The following is a 19,723-nucleotide window of genomic DNA, read 5'->3' on the forward strand; positions in this document are numbered from 1 at the left end:
AAATAAAATCTTAAAAAAAAAAAAAAAAGAAAAGAAAATGGGCTAAGGATTCGAATAAGTATTGCTCCAAAACAGACAAAAAATGGTGAATATGTATACCAAGAAGAGAGTCCAATGTCACTAATCATGAGGGAAATGCAAACCAAAATCACAGTATCACCTCACACCTGTCAGAACAGTTATCATTAAAACAAAACTGACAAATATTGACAAGGATATGAAGAAATATTGGTGGCAATGCAAAATGTTGCAGCCACCATAGAAAGAGGTATGGAGGTTCCTCAAAAATTATAAATAGAACTACCATATTATGCAGGAATCTTACTTCTGGATATTTATGCAAAGAATTGAAATAAAAAACTCAAAGAGATATAAGCACTCCCATGTTCACTGCAGCATTATACACAATAGCCAAGAAAAAAACCTAATTGTCCATCAACACAGGAGTGGAGAAAAAAATATGTGGTGTGTATTCACAACGGAATATTAGTGAGCCTTTAAAATCTAAGAAAATTCTGCAACATACGTAGCATGCGTGTACCATGAAGACACTATGCTGAAGCAAATAAGCTGGTCACAGAAAGACAAATGCTACATGATTCTACTTATATGAGGTATCTATGATCAGTGTCATAGAATCAGTGTAATGGCGGCTGTCAGGGATTGGTGGGGGAAGGGGAATGGGGAAGTTACTAATCAAGGGGCATAAAGTTTCAGTTGAGCAAGATGAGTAAGTTCCAGAGATCTGCTTTGCAACATTGACAGTCAACAATATTGTATTATACACTTAAGTATTTGTTCAATGTGTAGATCTCATGTTAAGTATTCTGTTTTGTTTTTTAAAAAGATTTTATTTATTTATTTGACAGAGATCACAAGTAGGGAGAAAGGCAGGCAGAAAGAGAGAGGAAGCAGGCTTCCTGCTGAGCAGAGAGCCTGATACGGGGCTGGATCCCAGAACCCTGGGATCACGACCTGAGCGGAAGGCAGAGGCTTTAACCCACTGAGCCACCCAGGCGCCCCTCATGTTAAGTATTCTTATCACCATAAAAATTTCAAATAAAAAATTTTAATAAAAATTTTAAAAAGAGAAACTTTAGGGAAACAATAAAATGATTATGGAGTTCAATGCTTAATGCTAAATTCATTGATACACTGGTAAGAGATAAGGAAAGGCTAAAAGCAAGTAACCGGCAACTGAAAGACCAGTGAGAAAGACAGAGCATTCTTGGTGGAATGCGAAGAGGCTCTGAAAATCATCTTGCTGTGGGAGTGCATAGCCATCTGAGCATGGGCCCAGGACTTAATCACCAAAGTAGCAGAGTTCTAAGGGTTAATCTCACAGCTGCAATGAGTCTTCAGTGCCAAGATTAGAGCCTTGTTTGGAAAAGACTAAGACATTGATACATGAGATGGAGATATCTAAGTTGAAAATCCTGAACATCTTAAATCCACAAATTTCCCCCCAAACACCTGAGCCTTCAGAAGTGGCCCATCCCTCCCTTTGAAGAGTTAGCACTCTGTTCCTTTGGAAGATAATTTGAAGGCCTCTCCCCTGTAAGGCAAAGATGTACCTGTCACTTTCCTCCTGGCTACTAGGCCTGGAATTCAAGTCGCATGATATCCCAACCAGCAATGAGCCAGGCACGAAAAAGGAGGAGGGGACTGTACCCCAGGGGTTGCTGGTCCCAGATAGCATGTACTGGCAATATCCTGGAGTAGGGTATGAGTGTCTGGATGCCGAGTGTGTTTGATAAAGAGGGCCCAGAATTTAAGATTTGATAAGGGAACGTTTATAAATTGCACCCTCCCAAGATCTAGGATTTAACAGCGTGGCAAGGACTCCAACCTGTCTCCTAGAAGCATGGAAAAAGTAATGGCCTAAGTAAGGGAAAATAAAAACCAGAACTACTGTGACAAGCAGTGGGGGAAAGGGATTAAAGGACTCAGGGAAGTGGCCATGTTGGAGTGGATAGACTATGAAAGGCGAAAAAACTCAACAAATAATCACGTTTGATGGGAAGGCCTTCAAGACCCACCATGTACCATGGTCATCAGGAATACAGTGACAACACTAAGAAACTCACTGGTGGTCTCCTCTGCGGGCCAGGGCTCAGAGGAAGTAGAACTAGGCCATGATAGCAATGGGGAAGACAAGGTCTGGAACAATAGAAGCTGGGGCAGAGCCCGGTGGGTTTTGTCATTTTCATGACACAAGGTCAGGAGAGGTACTCCCCAAGTGCATGAGAAGAAGTATAGCCGACTGCACAAAGCTACACTGTGATACACATGGAGATGTGATATCCAGATTCCCTTTAAAAGAAGGACTGTTTCCCCCACTGCTGGAAGTGCAACCAGCCCTTTAAGGATTGCCTCGGTTACAGAGAGTCACCATACCCTTCCGGGGGCAGCCCACACTTTTTGAGTGCTGAGGCCTGGGCATAAAGGTCTGAACATTTCTGCACAATGCAGGAGAAATCAGATGGACCATTGCAGTTTCAGAGTTTTCTGTGTGGCTTGCTGAGGCCTTTGAATATGTATTGAAGCTCAACTTCCTTCAGTGTTCATTCGTACTTCTTTCCCAAAGATCTGTCCATTACATGATCCCCAGAACCTCTGAATGCTAACGAATTTGTAAAAAGGGTCTTTGCAGATGTACTAAGGTAAAGATTCAAGATGAGTTCATCTAGATTATCTGGGTGGGCTCTAAATCTAATGAATGGTGTCCTTATAGGAGAGACAGAGGAGAGAAACATGCAGAGATGAGAGAGGGAGACGGCCATGTGCACTTGGAGGCAGAGACTGGAGTGAACAACTACAGGATAAAGAATGTTGATTGTCACTAGAAGGTGGAAGAGGCAAGGAATAGAATCTCCTTGAGTGACTAAGGTGGCAGCACAGCCCTGCCAACACCTTGATTTCAGACTTCTGCTCTCCAGAAATATGAGAAAATAAATTTCCATTATTTTAATTCTAAACCCAGTTTGTGAAAATTTGTAATGGTAGCTCCAGGAAATGAACACACTTCCTTTCATAGTAGGTATTGGTCCCAAGGGGCACTTTCTGTATACAGAACTCCATCTTAGTCTGGTTCCCTGAAAACCTAGTCTGTGGCATGGGTCGTGGACTGGGTCAGCCACAGTCAAAGTGACTTTTCCACAATAAGACATCAATTGAATGTTTAATGTTAACTGTCATGATAGAATGGAATCTGCAAAAGACCTGTGGTTGGCAATTAATGGCTCTGCAAAGACATCCACATCCCATTCCCCAGAATCTGTGAATATGTCAGGTTACACGGCAAAGGCGAGTTAAGACAGCCAACGGAATTGAGGTCAGTAATCAGCTGACTTCAAGATGGGGAGATTACCCTGGATTATTTGAATGCACTCAGTGTAATCACAAGTGTCCTTAAAAGTAAGAGAGGGAGCTAGAAAAACAACAACAACAACAACAACAAGACAGATGACAACGTGAGAAGAGAAGGATTGGGATTGAAATTGCTGACTCTTGCAATGGAGAAAGAGGCCATAAACCAAAGAATGGAATTCTAGAAGGTGGAAAAGACGAGGAATCAGATTCTCTTCTAGAGCCTCCAGAAAGGAAGGCACCCAGCTGACACCTTGATCTTAGGGCATTGAAATCTCTGACTTCTGATCTATAGAACCATAAGATAATACACTTGTGTTGTTTTAAGTCACCAAGTCTATGGTAATTTGTTATAGTAGCTATAGAAAACCAGTGCAAGTCCCACATGTAAAGCTAGCCCTCCACATTTAACAAATCTCACCAGCTTTTTCCTGAATTAGTAGTGGCTGGTGATGAAACTAAGACAGAGATATCTCTTTCTCTCATGGTGCCTGTATCACAGGCCGGAAGGACATGATATCTCCTCAGAACACTTGAGACTAGACGATAACTAAAATCTAAACCCCAGTACCACTGGCTCAACTCTTGATGAAATCAAAAAGGTCAGTCTTGTCAGTAGTATAAGAAGCATGAAAACAAGGAGATATCTCAAGGTCTTATAGTACTCTGGTGAATCACTTGCAAGAGGAAAAGAGGGGGCTGACTTCATTCTCAAGAGGACCAGAGGTAAACTGAAGCCATCAGAAACTGCTACTAATCCCCCATCCAACTTAATTCCTAGTATGACCAAAGAAATCAGCCTTTTACCTTAGCTGGCTAACAGAAAAGGGTATACCATTTGGGGGAAAAGATTATTTGCTTCAATATCTACTCTTTTATATGCAATGTCTTTCATAAAAGACATATAAAACATATAAGACGCATGATCTATTAATCTAGATTAGAAAAAAACACATTGGTAGAATCAGACCTATAGATGCAGATGACCCAGATACTGAAATTAGAGACATAGATTTCATAATCTCTCGTCTTAAACTGAAAGAGATATTTGGGAAATAATCTTTCATTTGCTTCAGCTTTACAATTCTTTCAGTTTTTTCCTCAGCCTTCAGACTGACAAAAACCCAAAGGCTTGGTAAATTAGCAAGACTGTGGAGAGACAGGCACTTTTATACCTTGCTGACTGGAATGAAAAAAAGTACAGTATCATGGAAAATAATTTGACAATACTGAACAAAACTACATATGTATGCATTCTTTGGCTTTTAGATTTCCTTCTAGGAATTCATCCTGAAGATACACTTTGAACAACATGAAAATATATATGCAAAGTTATTCATTGCATCACTATTTGTAATGACAAAACATCGCAAATTACTCAAATTCTCAAATATAGGAGACTGCTTTCACAGGCTAAATCTGGGATAATTTGAGCATCAAGACAAATCAGGACCACAATTGTTGGTTAAATAAGCTGTGGCAAATACATACTATGGAGTATATAAACTGGTAAGAAAGAGGAAGAAAATGTCTATGAATTGGAAAGCAATAATTTTGAGAATATATTTTAAGTTAAAAATGCAAAAGAGTACAGGTAGCATGTTACCTCTTTTTATAAGAAGTAAAAGAAAATTAAATATGTATATTTATCATTTTAATTTTGTATTAAAACTGTATAATTTTTAAAAGTATTTGTTTATTTGAGAGAGAAAGCACGAGCAGGGGGGTAGCAGGGGCAGAAGGAGAGGCAGAAGCAGGCTCTCTGCTGAACAGGGAGCCGGATGCAGAGCTTGAACCCAGGACCCCCAGATCATGACATGAGCGGAAGGCAGACGCTTAAACAACTGAACCACCCAGGCACTCTTATATCTGTGTAATTTTGAAAAAATAAGTACAAGAATGACAACACAAAAACTAATGAAATTGTCCACACAGAGCAATGGAGATGAAGGGGTTGTAGGGATAGGGAAAGGAGAGACCTTCCCTGAGTATACCTTTCTCTACAATTTTGACCTCTGAATTCATATTAATGTTCTAGTATCTAATAATATTAACAAGAATGAGAGAAAATCTCAAACTAAATGAAAACAGTAACAAATGAGCCTGACAATTTCCAATGACTAAAGTGATTTGCCTGAGGGAGTTTTCCTTTTTTCGTTGTGGTAACATATACATAGCATACAATTTATCCTTTTAACCGTTTTTAACTGTGTAGTTGTGTTGCATTAAGTACATCCATAGTGTTGGGCAATCATCACCACTATCCACCTGCAGAACTCCCTTCATTAAACAGCAAATCCCCACTGCCCCCAGTTATAGATACCACTGTTCTATTTTCTTGTTTGCTTGTTTGTTTTAAGAGAGAGAGAGAGAGAGAGCAAGCATGCTGGTGAACATGTGGTCAATGGGGGAATGGCAGGGGAGAAAGAGGGAGAGAATCTTAACCAGGGTCACTGCAAAGCCCCACATGGGACTTGATCTCACAACTCAAGATCATGATCTGAGCCCAAATTAAGAGTTGGATGCTTAATCCACTGAGATACCCAGGTGCCCTGGCACCACTGTTCTATTTTCTGTCCCTATGAAATTTGACTATTCTAGGTACTTCATATGAGTGGAATCATATGGTATTTGTTCTTTTGTGAAAAGCTTGTTTTACTTGGCATTATGTCCTCAAGACTTATCTATGTTGTAGCATGCATCAGTATTTCTTTTTTTTATAAGTCTGAATCAAACTTTGTTGTATGCATGCCCTGTATCTGTTTATCCATTAGTCAATGGACACAAGTCGCTTTTACTTCTTGTCTATTATGAATAATGCTGCCGTGAACATGGATGTACAAATATCTCTTAGAGACCTTGCTTTAATTGGAGGTGGGGTATATATCCAGAAATGGATATATATATTATATGACCCAGAAATGCTGGGTCATATAATAATTCTATTATTAATTTTTCAAAGTACCATTGTTTTCCACAGAGGCTATATCATTTTACATTCCCACCAGCAGTGCACAAGGGTTCCAATTTCTCCACATCCTTGCCAACAATTATTTTCTATTTTTGATAGTATACCCATCCTAATGGGTATAAAGTGGTATTTCATTGTGGTTTTGATTTACATTTTCCTGATGATGAGTGATACTGAACATCTTTTCATGTGCTTATTGACCATGGGTATATCTTCTTTGGAGAAATGTCTATTCAAGTTCTTTGTCCATTTTTAATCAGGTTGTTTGGTTTTGTTCTTAATTTAAAGTTCTTTATATATTCTGGACATTAATCCCTTATCAGATATATAGTAAACAAATATTTTCATTGATTCCATGGTTTACCTTTTGACTATGTTGTTTCTTTTGCTTCTTTTGATGCACAAAAGCATTTAATTTTGTGTAGTCCAATTTACCTAATTTTGTCATCCATGATTTTATCAAGATATCCAAGAAATCATTGCCAAACTCAATATCATAAAACTTTCTTCTTATATTTTCTTATAAAAGTGTTCTAGTTTTAGGTCTTGCATTTAGACCTTTGGTCCATTTGGTACATAGTACAAGGTAGGAGTCTAACTTCATTTATTTGCATATCAATACCCAGTTTCCCCAGCACCATTTGTTGAAAACAATGTCCTTTCTTCATTGTATGGCTTTGTCACTCATCTTGAAAATCATATGACCATACATGTGAAGGTTTATTTCTGGGCTCTTTCTTCTATTCTATTTTTCTGTATGTCTGTCTTTATGCCAGTACCCCAAGTTGGTAAACAAATCTTGACCCTTTTCAGTAGGTTTAATTATTGTAGTGATTTGAGGATTATTTTGTGGGTATTGTGGAATTCGGCAAATGAGGGACTCTAGTGAAGTTTTGGGGAACCAGAACAATGTGGAAGATAGGGGATACAGATAAAAAATATGGAATGGGGGAGGCAAGCAAAGACTTAGGTTGGATCCAAATTAGGGGTATTGGTATAAATTTATTATTTCAATGACACTCAGACACTCAGGGGCTATGAGCAGAGCCTGAGCCCAGAAATTCGTTTCTAAATACAATTCTCCACAGAAAGGAACCAGAAGTTCATGGAGAAATGACTTCCTCAGAGGCTGGAGCAGGAAAAACATGAGAGGAGCATGAAACATCTTATTGTGCCAGGAAAGAAGGACGTGCGAAAAGAATGATGAGGCCATGTAAGAAAAAGTGGAAGACCTTTCACTGGCCAAGTCTGGGATAATTTGGGCAGAAGGTGAATAAGAACAATAATAAAGTGAATAAATCACGAATCCATGGGTCCATAGTGACCATAGATAATAAATTAATAAATATGTGGGGGAAAAGGGACAGCTCTTCCACAGAGTAGAATGCTGATTAATAAACACAGTAACACTGATTCAATTAGAGAATCACCTTGAAAAATCACTTTAGCAAAGACAGATTTAGGCAAGAATTGTCATGCATGCCAACCTGAGGGAGGGAGAGTTTTACAATAGATAGGACACTTGTATGGTCTCCCTACAAGTTTCTTATTTATCACAAGTGGGAAAATAGTAGCTATATTGTGGAGAAACCTGACAACAGAGAGGACTGTAACTTCCTCAGGGACAAATGGGCTGTGTTTAAATGTAAACATCTGTGCACCTAGGAGGATGACCAAGATAGTAAGATGCCATCCAACTCCCAGGGAAGGTGAAGGAACAGAAAGCAATATTTTGGAGAGACTGAAGAACATGTACCTTGTCTGTGCAAGGAACTCTACACCTGAAGCACAGAGAGCAGGAGAGGGGTCTGCTGCCGAGATTCCCCTTTGAGAAGGCTGGCTGCCCCTCTCTGAGGGAGCCCAGTCTCTGGGCAGAGATTCCTGGTCCCAGTTCAACCCCTCCTAGGGCCACCCTTCTCCAGGGACCGGTGAGCAGGGCTGTAATGGCCTAGCCCTCAAACACAGATAGGGACTAAGGGCAGTGGTCACAACAGAGTCCCTCCCAGATTGGTCAAGCTTTTGTCAGGCTCACCTGGCCACTGGACTTCCTCTTCTGCCAACCTTGCTTCCTCCTCCCGCCTCTCACAGCTCAATGCTCTAAGGAAAATAAGGACAAATCATACACTTATAAAAATACATTGTTTCAGAAGAAAGCAACAGATGAACACAGACTGTTCCAACTAATGAAAATCTTGTTTTTGGAAATCTGTTTGTCAGTTATTTGGACTGGGGGTGTAAGGGCCTGCCCCTCCCAGAGGAACTTGCTTGTGGATCCCGATGTAGGGGTGGGGCAGGCCAGGTGGAGATGTCCAATCGGTGTATATCCACTAGGGTGGATTGAGATCCTATTGGCCACCTGTATAGGGGTCGGACTCAACCAACTGCATAAAGGTTGCTGCGAGGCTAGCAGAGCAGGAGGAGAGCTGCATGGGAGCAGGAGGAGAGCTGCATGGGAGCAGGAGAGTCGACGGAAGCAAGAGAAGAGTCGACGGGAGCGAAAAGTCGGCGGAGTGGAGGAGCTATAACCGCCGCGAGCGGTCCCACCACCGGCGGTCCCTGCGCCTGCAGCCTCCAGCCGCCTGCAGCTTCCAGCCGCCTGCAGCTTCCAGCCGCCTGCGGCCCCGCCTCCAGCGGCCCTGAGCCGCCACCTGCAGCCTCCAGCCACCAGGGGTCCCGAGCCACCTGCAGCTTCAAGCCGCCTGAGGCCCCGCCTCTGGTGGCCCCGAGCCACCTGCAGCCTTCAGCCGCGTGCAGCTTCCAGCAGCCCCGAGCTGCCCAGACACCAGCGGTCCAGCTGTCAGCGGTCCCTCGATGCCTGCGGCCCTGAGACTCCAGTGGTCCAGTGGCCCAGCGGTCAGCGGTCCCGAGATAAGAGTGGTCCAGCAGTCCAGTGGTCAGCGGTCCCCACGCCTGCAGCCCCTAGACGTCAGTGGTGCCGAGACACCAGCAGTCCACCCCAGCGGTCAGCGGTCCTGATGCCTGCAGCCCCTGGATGCCAGCAGTCCCGAGACGCCAGTGGCCCAGAGATGCCAACGGCCCCTAGCCGCCAGCAGCCTTGCCGCAAAATGCCTGAGCCAGAGCGGCCTTGTCCGCAGCGGTGGCTTCCTCTGGGTGGCAGCCTTGTCAGAGTGGTATTGTGGGGAGCAGAGTCTGTGTCATCCGGGTTGTCCTCCTTGTCATCATCGCTGTCATTGTTGCCTCTTCGACGTCGGGAGAGGCCTCGTCCGGGAAGCGGTCTTGTCCAGAATTGCCTCTTCTTGGGAGCGGCCCTGTCTGGGGAGCAACCTCATGGAGCAGCGGCCTCATCTTGGGAGTGGCCTCTTCTTGGGAGCGGCTCCGATCATGGAGCGGCCTCATCTGCGGAGCAGCCTCATCTAGAGCAGCCTCGTCCAGAGCAGCCTTCTTGGGAGTGACCTTGTCGGGAACATCATCCTCACCTTTTCGTAAGAGATAGCCCTGACTGGTCAGTTTGATTCTTGATGCTTGGCGCAAAATAAAGTTTTGTTTGACCTTAGCTTTGTATCAGTCTCATTCCTTTGATCACAGACCCTAACAGGGGATGCAATTTTTTCTCAGATCTGCTCTGCTAGGAAGAGAGAGGCTGGATTCTGTCTTTGTTTCCGGGGCCTGCTCTAACAAAATAACCCAATGTGGGCCTTGAAAGCAGAGAAATATGTTCTCTCAGTTTGGAGGCTAGATGTCCACAACCAGGGTGTAAACAGGCCATGCTCTGTCTCCTGGCTTCTGTGTTTGCTGGCAGTCCTCAGGGTTCCTGGCTTGTGGGTGTGGGTTTCAGTCTCTGCTCCCGTCTTCCCTCTATCTGCCTGCACAAGGTCAGTGTATGAGTCTGTAATACTTATCCTTTATTTGTAAAAACGAGTACAGGACAGGCAGACTAGGTCAGGAGGAAAAGGTAGGGGGCTTAGGGAGGCAAGCCCAGAAATCCCAGGCGTGGAATAATGTTACAGACAAGATATTAACCAGAGAGAAGGGAGCATAACAGATCTACCTTGTTTGTTCTAAATATAGATAAGGCACTTTTCATAACATTTATAAACAACCTTGTTTGCCTTAAGTCTTATAGACAAGATATTTACAAAGAACTCAGTAAATAGTTCCTTGGTCAGTTTTCTATGAAAGACTGACCATAAAAGTCCTCAGTGGCAACATATCCGGGACCTCTTTCCCTCTAGAGAGCTCTTCTTTTCTGCTCTCTCTTTTTAATAAATTTCACTTTGCTTTACCCTTTTGTCCATGAGATTCATTCTTTAATTCATGAGGCAGGAACCCTGCAACATAAATACTAGTTATACTGGACTGAAGGTCCACCTAACCTCAGTAGGACCTCATCTCAACTTACAGGTTAGTTACAACTGTAAAGACCCTATTTCTAAATAAGGTCATATTCATAGGTCCCAGAGGTTATGACTTTATCTTTTGTGAGAATTATAAAGAAAAAATGCCTCCAGTATGTTTTTTCTCTACTCTCAATACTTCTGGCCACCAAATCAGGGGAAAGCTCAGGGGTTTCCGTGCCATGCAATTCTGCAATACCGCTGGGTGTCCTACAATTCAGTGCAGTCCTGACACCATCTACCTAGAGTTAGCATCACATCTCCCAGATTAAGGGTTCAGTCCCACAAGGACTACCTTCCCCTATCAGACACCAACTGTAAGTCCAGATTGTTACCCGTGCTTCTGACCAACTGATTATCGACCAGAGGTTCCCACATCCCTCTCCTTGGATTCAAACAATTTGCTAGAACATCTCACAGAACTCGGAGGAACATTTTATTTACTAGATTGCTGGTTTATTATAAAAGGATATAACACAGGAATAGCCAGATGGAAGAAATGCATAGGGCAAAGTATGTGGGAAGGGGTGTGCAGCATCTCCACGTGTTCAACAACCCAGAAGTTCTCTGGATCTAGTCCTTTTGGGTTTTTATGGAGGCTTCATGACGTAGACCTGAATGATTAAATCACTGGCCAGAGGTGACTGAACTCAATCTCCCCTTCCTAGGAGGGGAGGGGGGTTTGTGGGACTGAGGGAGGGGTAGAACATTTTAATCCTCTAATCACACGGGTATCTTGACAAACAGCCTTCATCCTCATAGTTTTCCCAAAGCTGCCTCATTAACACACATCCAAGTGTTGTTTAAAGGGGTTTGCTTTTGAATAACCAGATACCTTTTTTTGCTCTAACCACTTGAGAAACTCCAAGGATTTTAGGAGGTCTGTGCCAGGAACAAGGACAAGAACCAAACATAATATTTCTTATTATAAATCACAATATCGCAGAGACTAAATTGAATCCATGATGTATTATGTCTTAGACTCACTAACTGAAGCCTGTTTAAGCCCAATAATGTTGAACTACAGCAATAACACTGAAAGTAATATGTACAGGAACTATTTCTACCATCTCCACCCAACCTACCTGATTCCTTGGCTTGGAACAACTACATGTTGGGGGCCTTTACAGAAGAGAGATGGAGTGAGGGGATTTTGAGACATGAGAACAGGTAGGAGGTCACGCGGCCCCTAGAGACTCTAATGCAAGGGAGTAGGCAGGCAGATGTTTGGGAGAACACGATCCCTAGGATAGGCTTCCTTGGATTGGACCCCTTAGGTAAAGGTTTGGGCTGATGTGCAGTCTTACAGTGCAGAGACATTGTGGACAATGTGGGGATCCAAGAACAATAATGATCCAAGGTAGGACCTCTACTGTGATGGTGGCCCCAGCTCTAGGAGCCACCTTGGAGATAGGAGTATAACAGAGAACCAGGTAAGGATGGTGGGGCGGCCACACAAAGGCAGGCACATCTGGATAGTTATATTCTAAAATACAAATATGGGCACATTTAACCAAAACAAAGTTCCTTGAACCAAAAAGGTCTCTGCCAATACAGGATAAAACTAAGTATTTGTTAAGAGGTTTTGAAGTGCATCACAGCTACAAAGCTGAGGTTGTTCAAGCTGAAAAATTCCTGATAAAATAATCTAGTTCTTGAAGTTATTAGGAGGGGGCTCTTGGTCACCCAGACAGAAGTGCTCATACCCACACTGCACATGGAATTTTTATAGCTTATTTGTGGATAGAAAATAGCTTAAAATATTTGCAGGAATTTGTCCCTTTCTTCAGAAAGAGTTGCAGCTAATTAGAATTTCCATTTTGTTTTGGTCTCTGACCACTCTATTGGCTTGTAAGCGATTAAGTGATGTTCTAGCCATTTGTTTGGGATATGGGAGTTGTTTTGCATCTACTTTGCAAAAAAAAAAAGCATCAAACACGGTGTCAAAACACGTTACAGTTATTAGGCAATTTAATACAATGTCATTGTTTTTCTTAGTGGCCAATGGCTGTATGAAAAACAAAGCTCTTCCCGCCTATTTAGTATTTTGGGATGCATTAGTGATGCATTATTAATGTAGTGAGGAGGTTGTATTTTTAGACCTGGTTATATTAGGAATAGAAGAAGCAAAATTTAGTAAAAATGCATTGGCACTAAAATGTAAATAATTGGCCTAATTTGAGGAGTTGATTATGAATCCACATTTGAATGTTTTCACTTGAAATGTACAAGATAATTGGTCAAAGTATGTATCATTTTACACGACATCCTCCTTTCACTGCTAGTTTAACCTTTGTGAGAAAATAAAATTGCTTCTTAGTCTCTGAAGTATAACAACTACTCCTGATTTGGTTGGGGCCAAAATTCCAGTTAGGCTCCACTAAATGTTGAAGGGAAATGAATGCCTCCTTCATTGGATATAGGAACACAAAGATTTTGTGGCTAATTAGAATATGTAGGCATGTATCACAACTCTAATAAATGCTTGCAAAGAGCAAGACATATAAAAATGGATTTAAAAGTCTCCTTAAGGGTCTAATTGGACTTACAAGATAGGCAAGGATAAATCTCTGTGCCATTAAAAAATATGGAAAATGAGTTCTGCGGTAACACTAATAATTCTGGGCCTATTCCAAATTATCAAAATTTATCATAATTCATTTTTGACTTGTCAACCAATCTGAAGTGCAATTTAGGAGGAAAAGAGGTAAACTGGAAGCTAAAAATAAATGAGGAATTCTGCCTGTCTTCGATGAAGATTTGGAGTTGGAGTCAGGATACTTTCTGTGAAACTTACCTGAATGAATGTTACATACAACTTGACACCTAAGACTGACCTCAACATGGGGAAAAAAATTGAGGTTATTCCTAATTCATGGTGGAATCTACATAGAATGGCATGAAGCTCCTTTTTCCTCGACTGGGGAGAAAAATGGGCAGGAACTAGGAGGAAGAAACATAATCAAGCAAGCAAGGAATGTTGGCGTGTGGGCCCAGTCGTGTTGGGGATGAAGAAAATGCACACAAAAGTAGGGGTCTTATAACTCTGGAGGTGGAAGGTGCCTCTGAAATCACTTGTCCTGCAGACGGACTTCTGCTGAGTGCAGGGAGGCCCGCAGAGCTGAAGATCTTCCTTAGAGACAGATGCAGGGAATAAAGTCTAGCCTAAAGGGGGGCTCTGGGTACCTCTTACCCTCCACGACCAGAGAGGGATCTACCTGATTATTATATTTGGATCCTGCATAAGATTTCATATTTGGGTAGGAAAAAAGCCTCTACTCCATGGCAGAACAATACTTAAAAAAATCATTGTTGTTGGGGTCCCCCTTACACTCAATCCAGTAGCATTATTGCAGAAATAGGAGAATAAATAGCTAAGAACGGATGCTCAAGATCTAGTCTCATATATGCATGCATTTCTTTTCAACAATATTTACAAAGCACCTACTAAGTAGTAGCCAACGTGCTTCCTCAGTTTTCCAGGCTGGCTAGAATAACCCATGTGACAACATGAAAATGGATACCATTTTACCTCTCAGCTGGAGGGAAATGATTTGATAAGTTGGCGCATAACAACTTTGTAACATGCTCAGCATGTCTTCCAAATCGAATTATCAAGAAATGACAAGCTTCCTAGTTCCGCCCACATTACAGACCTAGATTTGGGCATCTCAATGGTGAGAAAAGCTCGCCATTTGCAATTTTAGTTCAAGACATTTGCTGTGTGCCAAAAATTGGTGGGGGAATAACGGCAAGGAGGGACAAAGGCTGGTGCCGTGGGAACTCATGGCTTGGGACCTAAGTAAGCAGAGGAAAAGTAAACCTACTGCTTGGAACTCTGTCCCTTGCTTGGTAGAAAGAGGCCAGTGATGTCTGCAAGGGAAGATTAACCAGGCCCAGAATGGGAGCAGAGGAGGCTTTGGGACTCATAGTACAAAAGTGACCATGGACAGATATGCTTCAGAACATTCTGGTGTATTCCAGCATTCTACGACTTGTATCCTCACAGCAAGAACTCAGGGCACAGCTGAGGTTCTGAAGGCCACTGTTTTAGAAAACTGATTCAATTCCTGGCTTCTGGGCAGTCTTTTCTATGGAATGTTGACCAAGAGAGGAATATTCTCTTTACTTCCCTCTGAAGTAAACTTCTGTTTACTTGGGATGTTGGAAGTAGGGTGACTGACTCTTCTGGGTTTACCCAGGACTTTCTGACTTATCCCAGGCAAACTGGGATAAACAGTCATCCTAAGGAAATAAGAGTCAGGTGAATAGACTGGGTCTTTCAGTAAAACACCACTGCAAAAGTGAGAGGCTTAAAACCCCTCTTTTTGTTTACTCACCAATCTGCACTGTGAAGGGATCAGCTGGGTGATTCTTCTGGTCATCTTACTGATGATTGTTTGCAGGGCTACATTGAGGTAGTGGGTCTGCTGGGGTTTCCCCGCTACCCCGTGGCCTCTCTAAGGGGCTTTTCATATCAGGGTTGCTGAACATTCTCCTTGGTGGCACAGGTTCCCTCAGGGTGCCACGCCTTCCTGGTTTCTCAAGGCTTAGGCTGCAACTGGCCCAGTGTCCTTCCACAGTATCTTATTGGCAAAAACCAGTCACGGTGCCACTGTAGTATCAAGGTGAGGGGACTTCGCAATGAGTATCAAGGGGTAGTTCATGGTGTGTCGGGGGGCAACACATGGAACAGTCTGCTTCACAGGTGCAGTGGGATACTCATTTGGACTTACAGGATTCAGGTGCCTGATTTGACCTCTGACCTGCTTGCTGGGCCACCTGCCTTACAGGTTCATACTCTCAGAAGAGAACTGAATACGGGTAGTTTCGCTGTTGGTCAGGGTCTTCAAGAGCTCTGGGTGAGGTATACGGCAAAGGTACCCCTATTATTCTTATTTCTGATCAATGAGCCGGGGAGGGTGAATCTTTGTTTGCAAGAAGCAACAGGTAAGAGACCTGGGTCTTGCAATGTTCAAGTGAGGCGGTAAAGGACCTAATTCTGCCAGGAAACACTTCTGGGGAAGTCTCCGTGCCAAGGTACAGGCTCCAGGCAGCAATTACACAGATCACCAAAGCACAACCTTTTGCTTAAAGGGACTGACCCTTCTCAACATGCAACCTCCCTGCCTCCGACCCCAAATCTTGTCTTAACGTTTGAACAAGTGTGCGCACTGGTTTCCCTCTCTACTGTAGCTCTAACCCCTGAGCTGACTTGGTTTCCCAGCCCGCTTTCCTCCGTTGGTCTGTGAGCCTCCTGAGGGGAGGGGCGAGGCCCACCGTTCTGGAACACGCAGATGGGGAAGGCTGCACTCTCTGGACGGCCCATCCACCCTCCAGCCAGAGCACCTCCAACCCTGGCTTTCGCCTTCCCGCTCCCCTCCCCCACGCCTCCCCCACCCGGAAAGAAAGGGGCCCCTCTCAGTCTCCCCCAGCACAAACTCCGCCTTTATAGAGCTCCGGAGCTGCCTCAGGGCCCTGGAACTGCTGCTTGGCGTCGTCCTCTTCCTCCTCCCCACCCCCTCCTCCACTGCAGTGGGCATTTTGACTTCGGGCTCCTTCCCTCTCCTCTTCTCGCTGCTCGGCCGGGTCCCGCCTCTAGGCCCCGCGCGCCCCGCCTCCGCTCTGTCGCTTTAAGCTGGTAGCGGCGCTGAGCCCCTCCCTCACCCCTCCTGGCGCTCCTCCGCCGCTCCTCGCTGTCCCTCCCGCTCCTCTTTCTCCTCCTCTCCCTCTCCTCCCCCTCCTCCTCCTCCTCCTCTTCTCCCGCTGGTCCTCGCCGCCGCCAGCCCGCCGCCCGCTCCGCTCCCCGCAGCCTCCTGGACCCGCAGCCATGGCCGACATCAAGACGGGCATCTTCGCTAAGAACGTGCAGAAGCGACTCAACCGAGCGCAGGAAAAGGTCAGAGCGGGCGGCTGGGCAGGTGGCGGGGGCGCGGCGGCGAGGGCCGAGCGGGCTGGGGCCGCGCTGGAGGCCCAGCCGGGGGCCGGGGCCGGGGGTGCGGGGACGCCCTGCGCGGCGCCTCTGCTGCTGCGGCGAGGCGGCCAAGGGCGGGGAGGCGGGAGCGTCGGGGCGCGCGGTCCGTCCGAGTCTCCCCGCACGCTCGCCCGCCTCACGGCCCGCGGCTCTCCCGGGCGGCCGCGGGCGCGAGCGGTGGCAGGTGCGGCGGCTCCCCGGCTGCCTGCCCCGGAGCCCAGCGCATCTCCCTGCCCGCGGCCGCCTCGCCCCCGGCTGGCCCGCGGGTCGGGGAGATTGCGGCAGCGGTCCTCCCCGCGGGGTTTCCTGGGGACCCGGGCGCAGCAGAAACTGCTGGGGTAGCGCAGAAGCTACTCTCAGAAGCTGTATGGATCGAAACGGATCATCACGGAAAACCAGTGGCTTTAGTACGGTGCTGTCGAGTGAATTCAGGAGTTCCAAATAGACATCTAGATACACACTTCTTTCCATTTTCTGTTGTCCTTCTTTGGGTCTCTCTCAGTGGGTGCCCCTTTTGACGCCAGTGTCCTCTGGAAGGTCAAAAATAAATATGACCCCAACCTTACAGTTCTTTTCTGCACATTTGTGCACAGAGGAAGGCGTTTTATTGCATTAAAAAAGAAAAGATCCGTATTGCATGTACAGGTTGGGTTTCCTAGTGTGTTACAGGCTCCTCGGCAGATTGAACCCTCAGTAATTTATTTTTTTCTCCCAGAGCTAGGCACAAATGAATCCCAGGTTTACACCACGCACAGCGCTGAGCAGTTGAGGTCTTGTACCAGACATTGGGCGCTTGTCATCAAGACCTTGCCAGCACTGGGTCTTCATTTGTGTCTCCAGCGAAAGGACATTCACACGGTAGCTTAAGCATTGTACTTGAAAATGAGCACTGCTCTTTGAGCCCCTGGTTTGTATCAGCCGAACTGTGTTCTCTTTCATGTGGCAGTATTTTCCGTTTCTGGGATTCTGGGTGTCTAGTGTTTTCCTGTTTTACTGGAAGTCATATTTGCCGCCGTGCTCAAAATGACAGTGAATTTCCCTTTTCAGACCCTGATTCAGGCTGCTCCCCAGTTGCCACAGATGTCTAGGAACTAAGCAGAAGGGGGCACTGATCCTTTGCCAATCCCCAGGCCCAGAGGCTCTGTGGCTGCCTCAAGTCCCTCCCTCCACACATGCACACTCAGTGCAGTAAGAGGATTGTATTTCTTTTAATATCTACCCAAGCTCATCCTGAACTAACGTGAGCCTCCTCTGCGCTCCTTCAGTAGCTGAATTAGCAAGGTTTCTTGCCCTCTTCCAGTTCCTGCTTACTTGTTCAGGAAGTAGCCAGGGTCCTTCCGCACCCCAGCCAGGTTTTGTCATCATTTTTCCTTATATTGTTTTGCCCATTTGTAGGTATTCCTCCCCACTCTCCCCTTCCAGGTAATTACTTGAATCTTTGGTCGGAAGCTTTTCATTGTATCTACTTTCCTTCCACCTGTGAAGGAATTTAGTGATAATAGTCTGCCTTTTCACATATTAAATTATTTCTTAATCTAGGTCACCAGCTGTTAATATGTCCAAAATGAATGCAAATGTAACCTGTCTTACAGAGCATTCAAGCTCTTATGAACTGTTAAAAACTCACTTTGTCATTATTAAGGTCAGGTGTGTATTATGATTGCAGTTGAGGATGGTGGTTGCTTTTCCATGGGAGTGGAAACCTCCTCTAAGGGAGGTTTATCTGCATCCAGCTTCAAGAATCCTATTTTCTTCCCTGGGGAAAGTCGCTGATGAAGAGGGCCAGCTGCACCAAGTTTAGGGGTAAAGACACCGAAAGGCTAATATGGGTTCTACCGGTGGGTACCTTCTGCCCCTTTTCTGAGCCCGGGCAGCACAAGGAAAAGGGCATGTGGGAATTCAGGTGAGGTCGCACAGCCAAGTCCAAACAGAAGCCACTGGAGGGTAGAAATCACAGTAAGTTGCTGTCGCATTCATTAGACATCTCCTGCAGTGATTCCTTCCTCTTACATCTTTGGACGGTTCCTCTTCTCCGATGCACAGATATTCCATTGCAATATCTGTATGCCTCATGTGTTCTGGAGACCTTGGCTCATTTTTACAACCAAATTTGCTCAAAAGCGAGTTACGCCCATGACTTTCTCATCGTCTGTGCTACACCTAACAGCTGCGTGCATTTTGAGCTCCAAATGCATGACTGAAGCTACTCTCAAGAGGCGGTCTTACTTTTTTTTTTTTTTTTTTATGAATTTAAAATACATTTTGTTCTTACTGAAGGTCTGTGACGGTTCAGTGCAGAAGAGTGAACAATATATAAGCAAGGAAAAAACTAGTAACAAATCAGGACTATCATAATTCTACTACCCAGAAATTTCACTATCATTTGATGGGTATTCTAGTGGATCTTTTCCCATATGTACATAGATGTATTTATACAACAAAAACAGGCTCATATCTTTAGTTTTTTAACCTGTTAATTTCATAATAATCTTGAACATTCTTGAGTATGTACATATTTTCCATTGACATTTTAAATGACTGAACAGTATTGCGATGCATGGATTTTAATGAATCTCCCATTTTTTGGACATTCAGTTTCCCATGTATATATAAATACAAATCCATGGGAAAACTTGTAAGGAAAATGGTTGCACATAGTAGGGAAAATGTTTGCATCTACTCTGAAGTATTTCCTTAGATAAATTCCTAGAAGTATAATGTCAAAGGTATGCTTGTTTTTATTATAGCTGGATTGCTTTTCAGAATGGTTGTATCCATTAACATTCTCAACAGGGGTACATGAGACACTTGCCAACACTGGATAATAAAATTCATAGTGGTCTTTAGCTATGTCATTGGAAAAAAATGAGTTCCCATTTATTTCATTTGTTTGATTATTAAAAACCAAACATTTTTATATTCCTTTTTTTTTTTCCCACTTGTGAATTATGTGTTTATATTTTTGCCCATTTAATGTAGCATCTCCACCCTATTCTGTGTAAGGGTGAAAACTATACTAAAGGTTACAAATATGGTTTCTTTTCTGTTTACGTT

General features: G+C 44.2%; 2 protein-coding genes across 3 annotated transcripts in view; both read left to right on the forward strand.

The window, feature by feature from the left end:
• Positions 1–8,767: 8,767 nt before the first annotated feature.
• On the forward strand, positions 8,768–9,845 carry LOC116568802. The gene is made up of 2 exons (XM_032304435.1): positions 8,768–8,958; positions 9,045–9,845. Exons 1-2 carry the CDS (start codon positions 8,768–8,770, stop codon positions 9,751–9,753), a joined length of 900 nt encoding a protein of 299 aa, XP_032160326.1. The 3' UTR covers positions 9,754–9,845.
• Positions 9,846–16,172: 6,327 nt separating this feature from the next.
• Positions 16,173–19,723, forward strand: part of LOC116569104 (amphiphysin) — a 241,968-nt gene continuing 238,417 nt past the window's right edge. For both annotated transcript variants that reach the window (XM_032305109.1, XM_032305111.1), the window contains exon 1: positions 16,173–16,594. In XM_032305109.1, coding sequence (XP_032161000.1) covers positions 16,526–16,594 — 69 coding nt within the window. In that variant the 5' untranslated portion in view covers positions 16,173–16,525. The remainder of the gene's footprint in view (positions 16,595–19,723) is intronic.

This window comes from Mustela erminea, chromosome 11 (genome assembly GCF_009829155.1).
Source record: "Mustela erminea isolate mMusErm1 chromosome 11, mMusErm1.Pri, whole genome shotgun sequence".
Taxonomy (NCBI): Eukaryota; Metazoa; Chordata; class Mammalia; order Carnivora; family Mustelidae; genus Mustela; species Mustela erminea.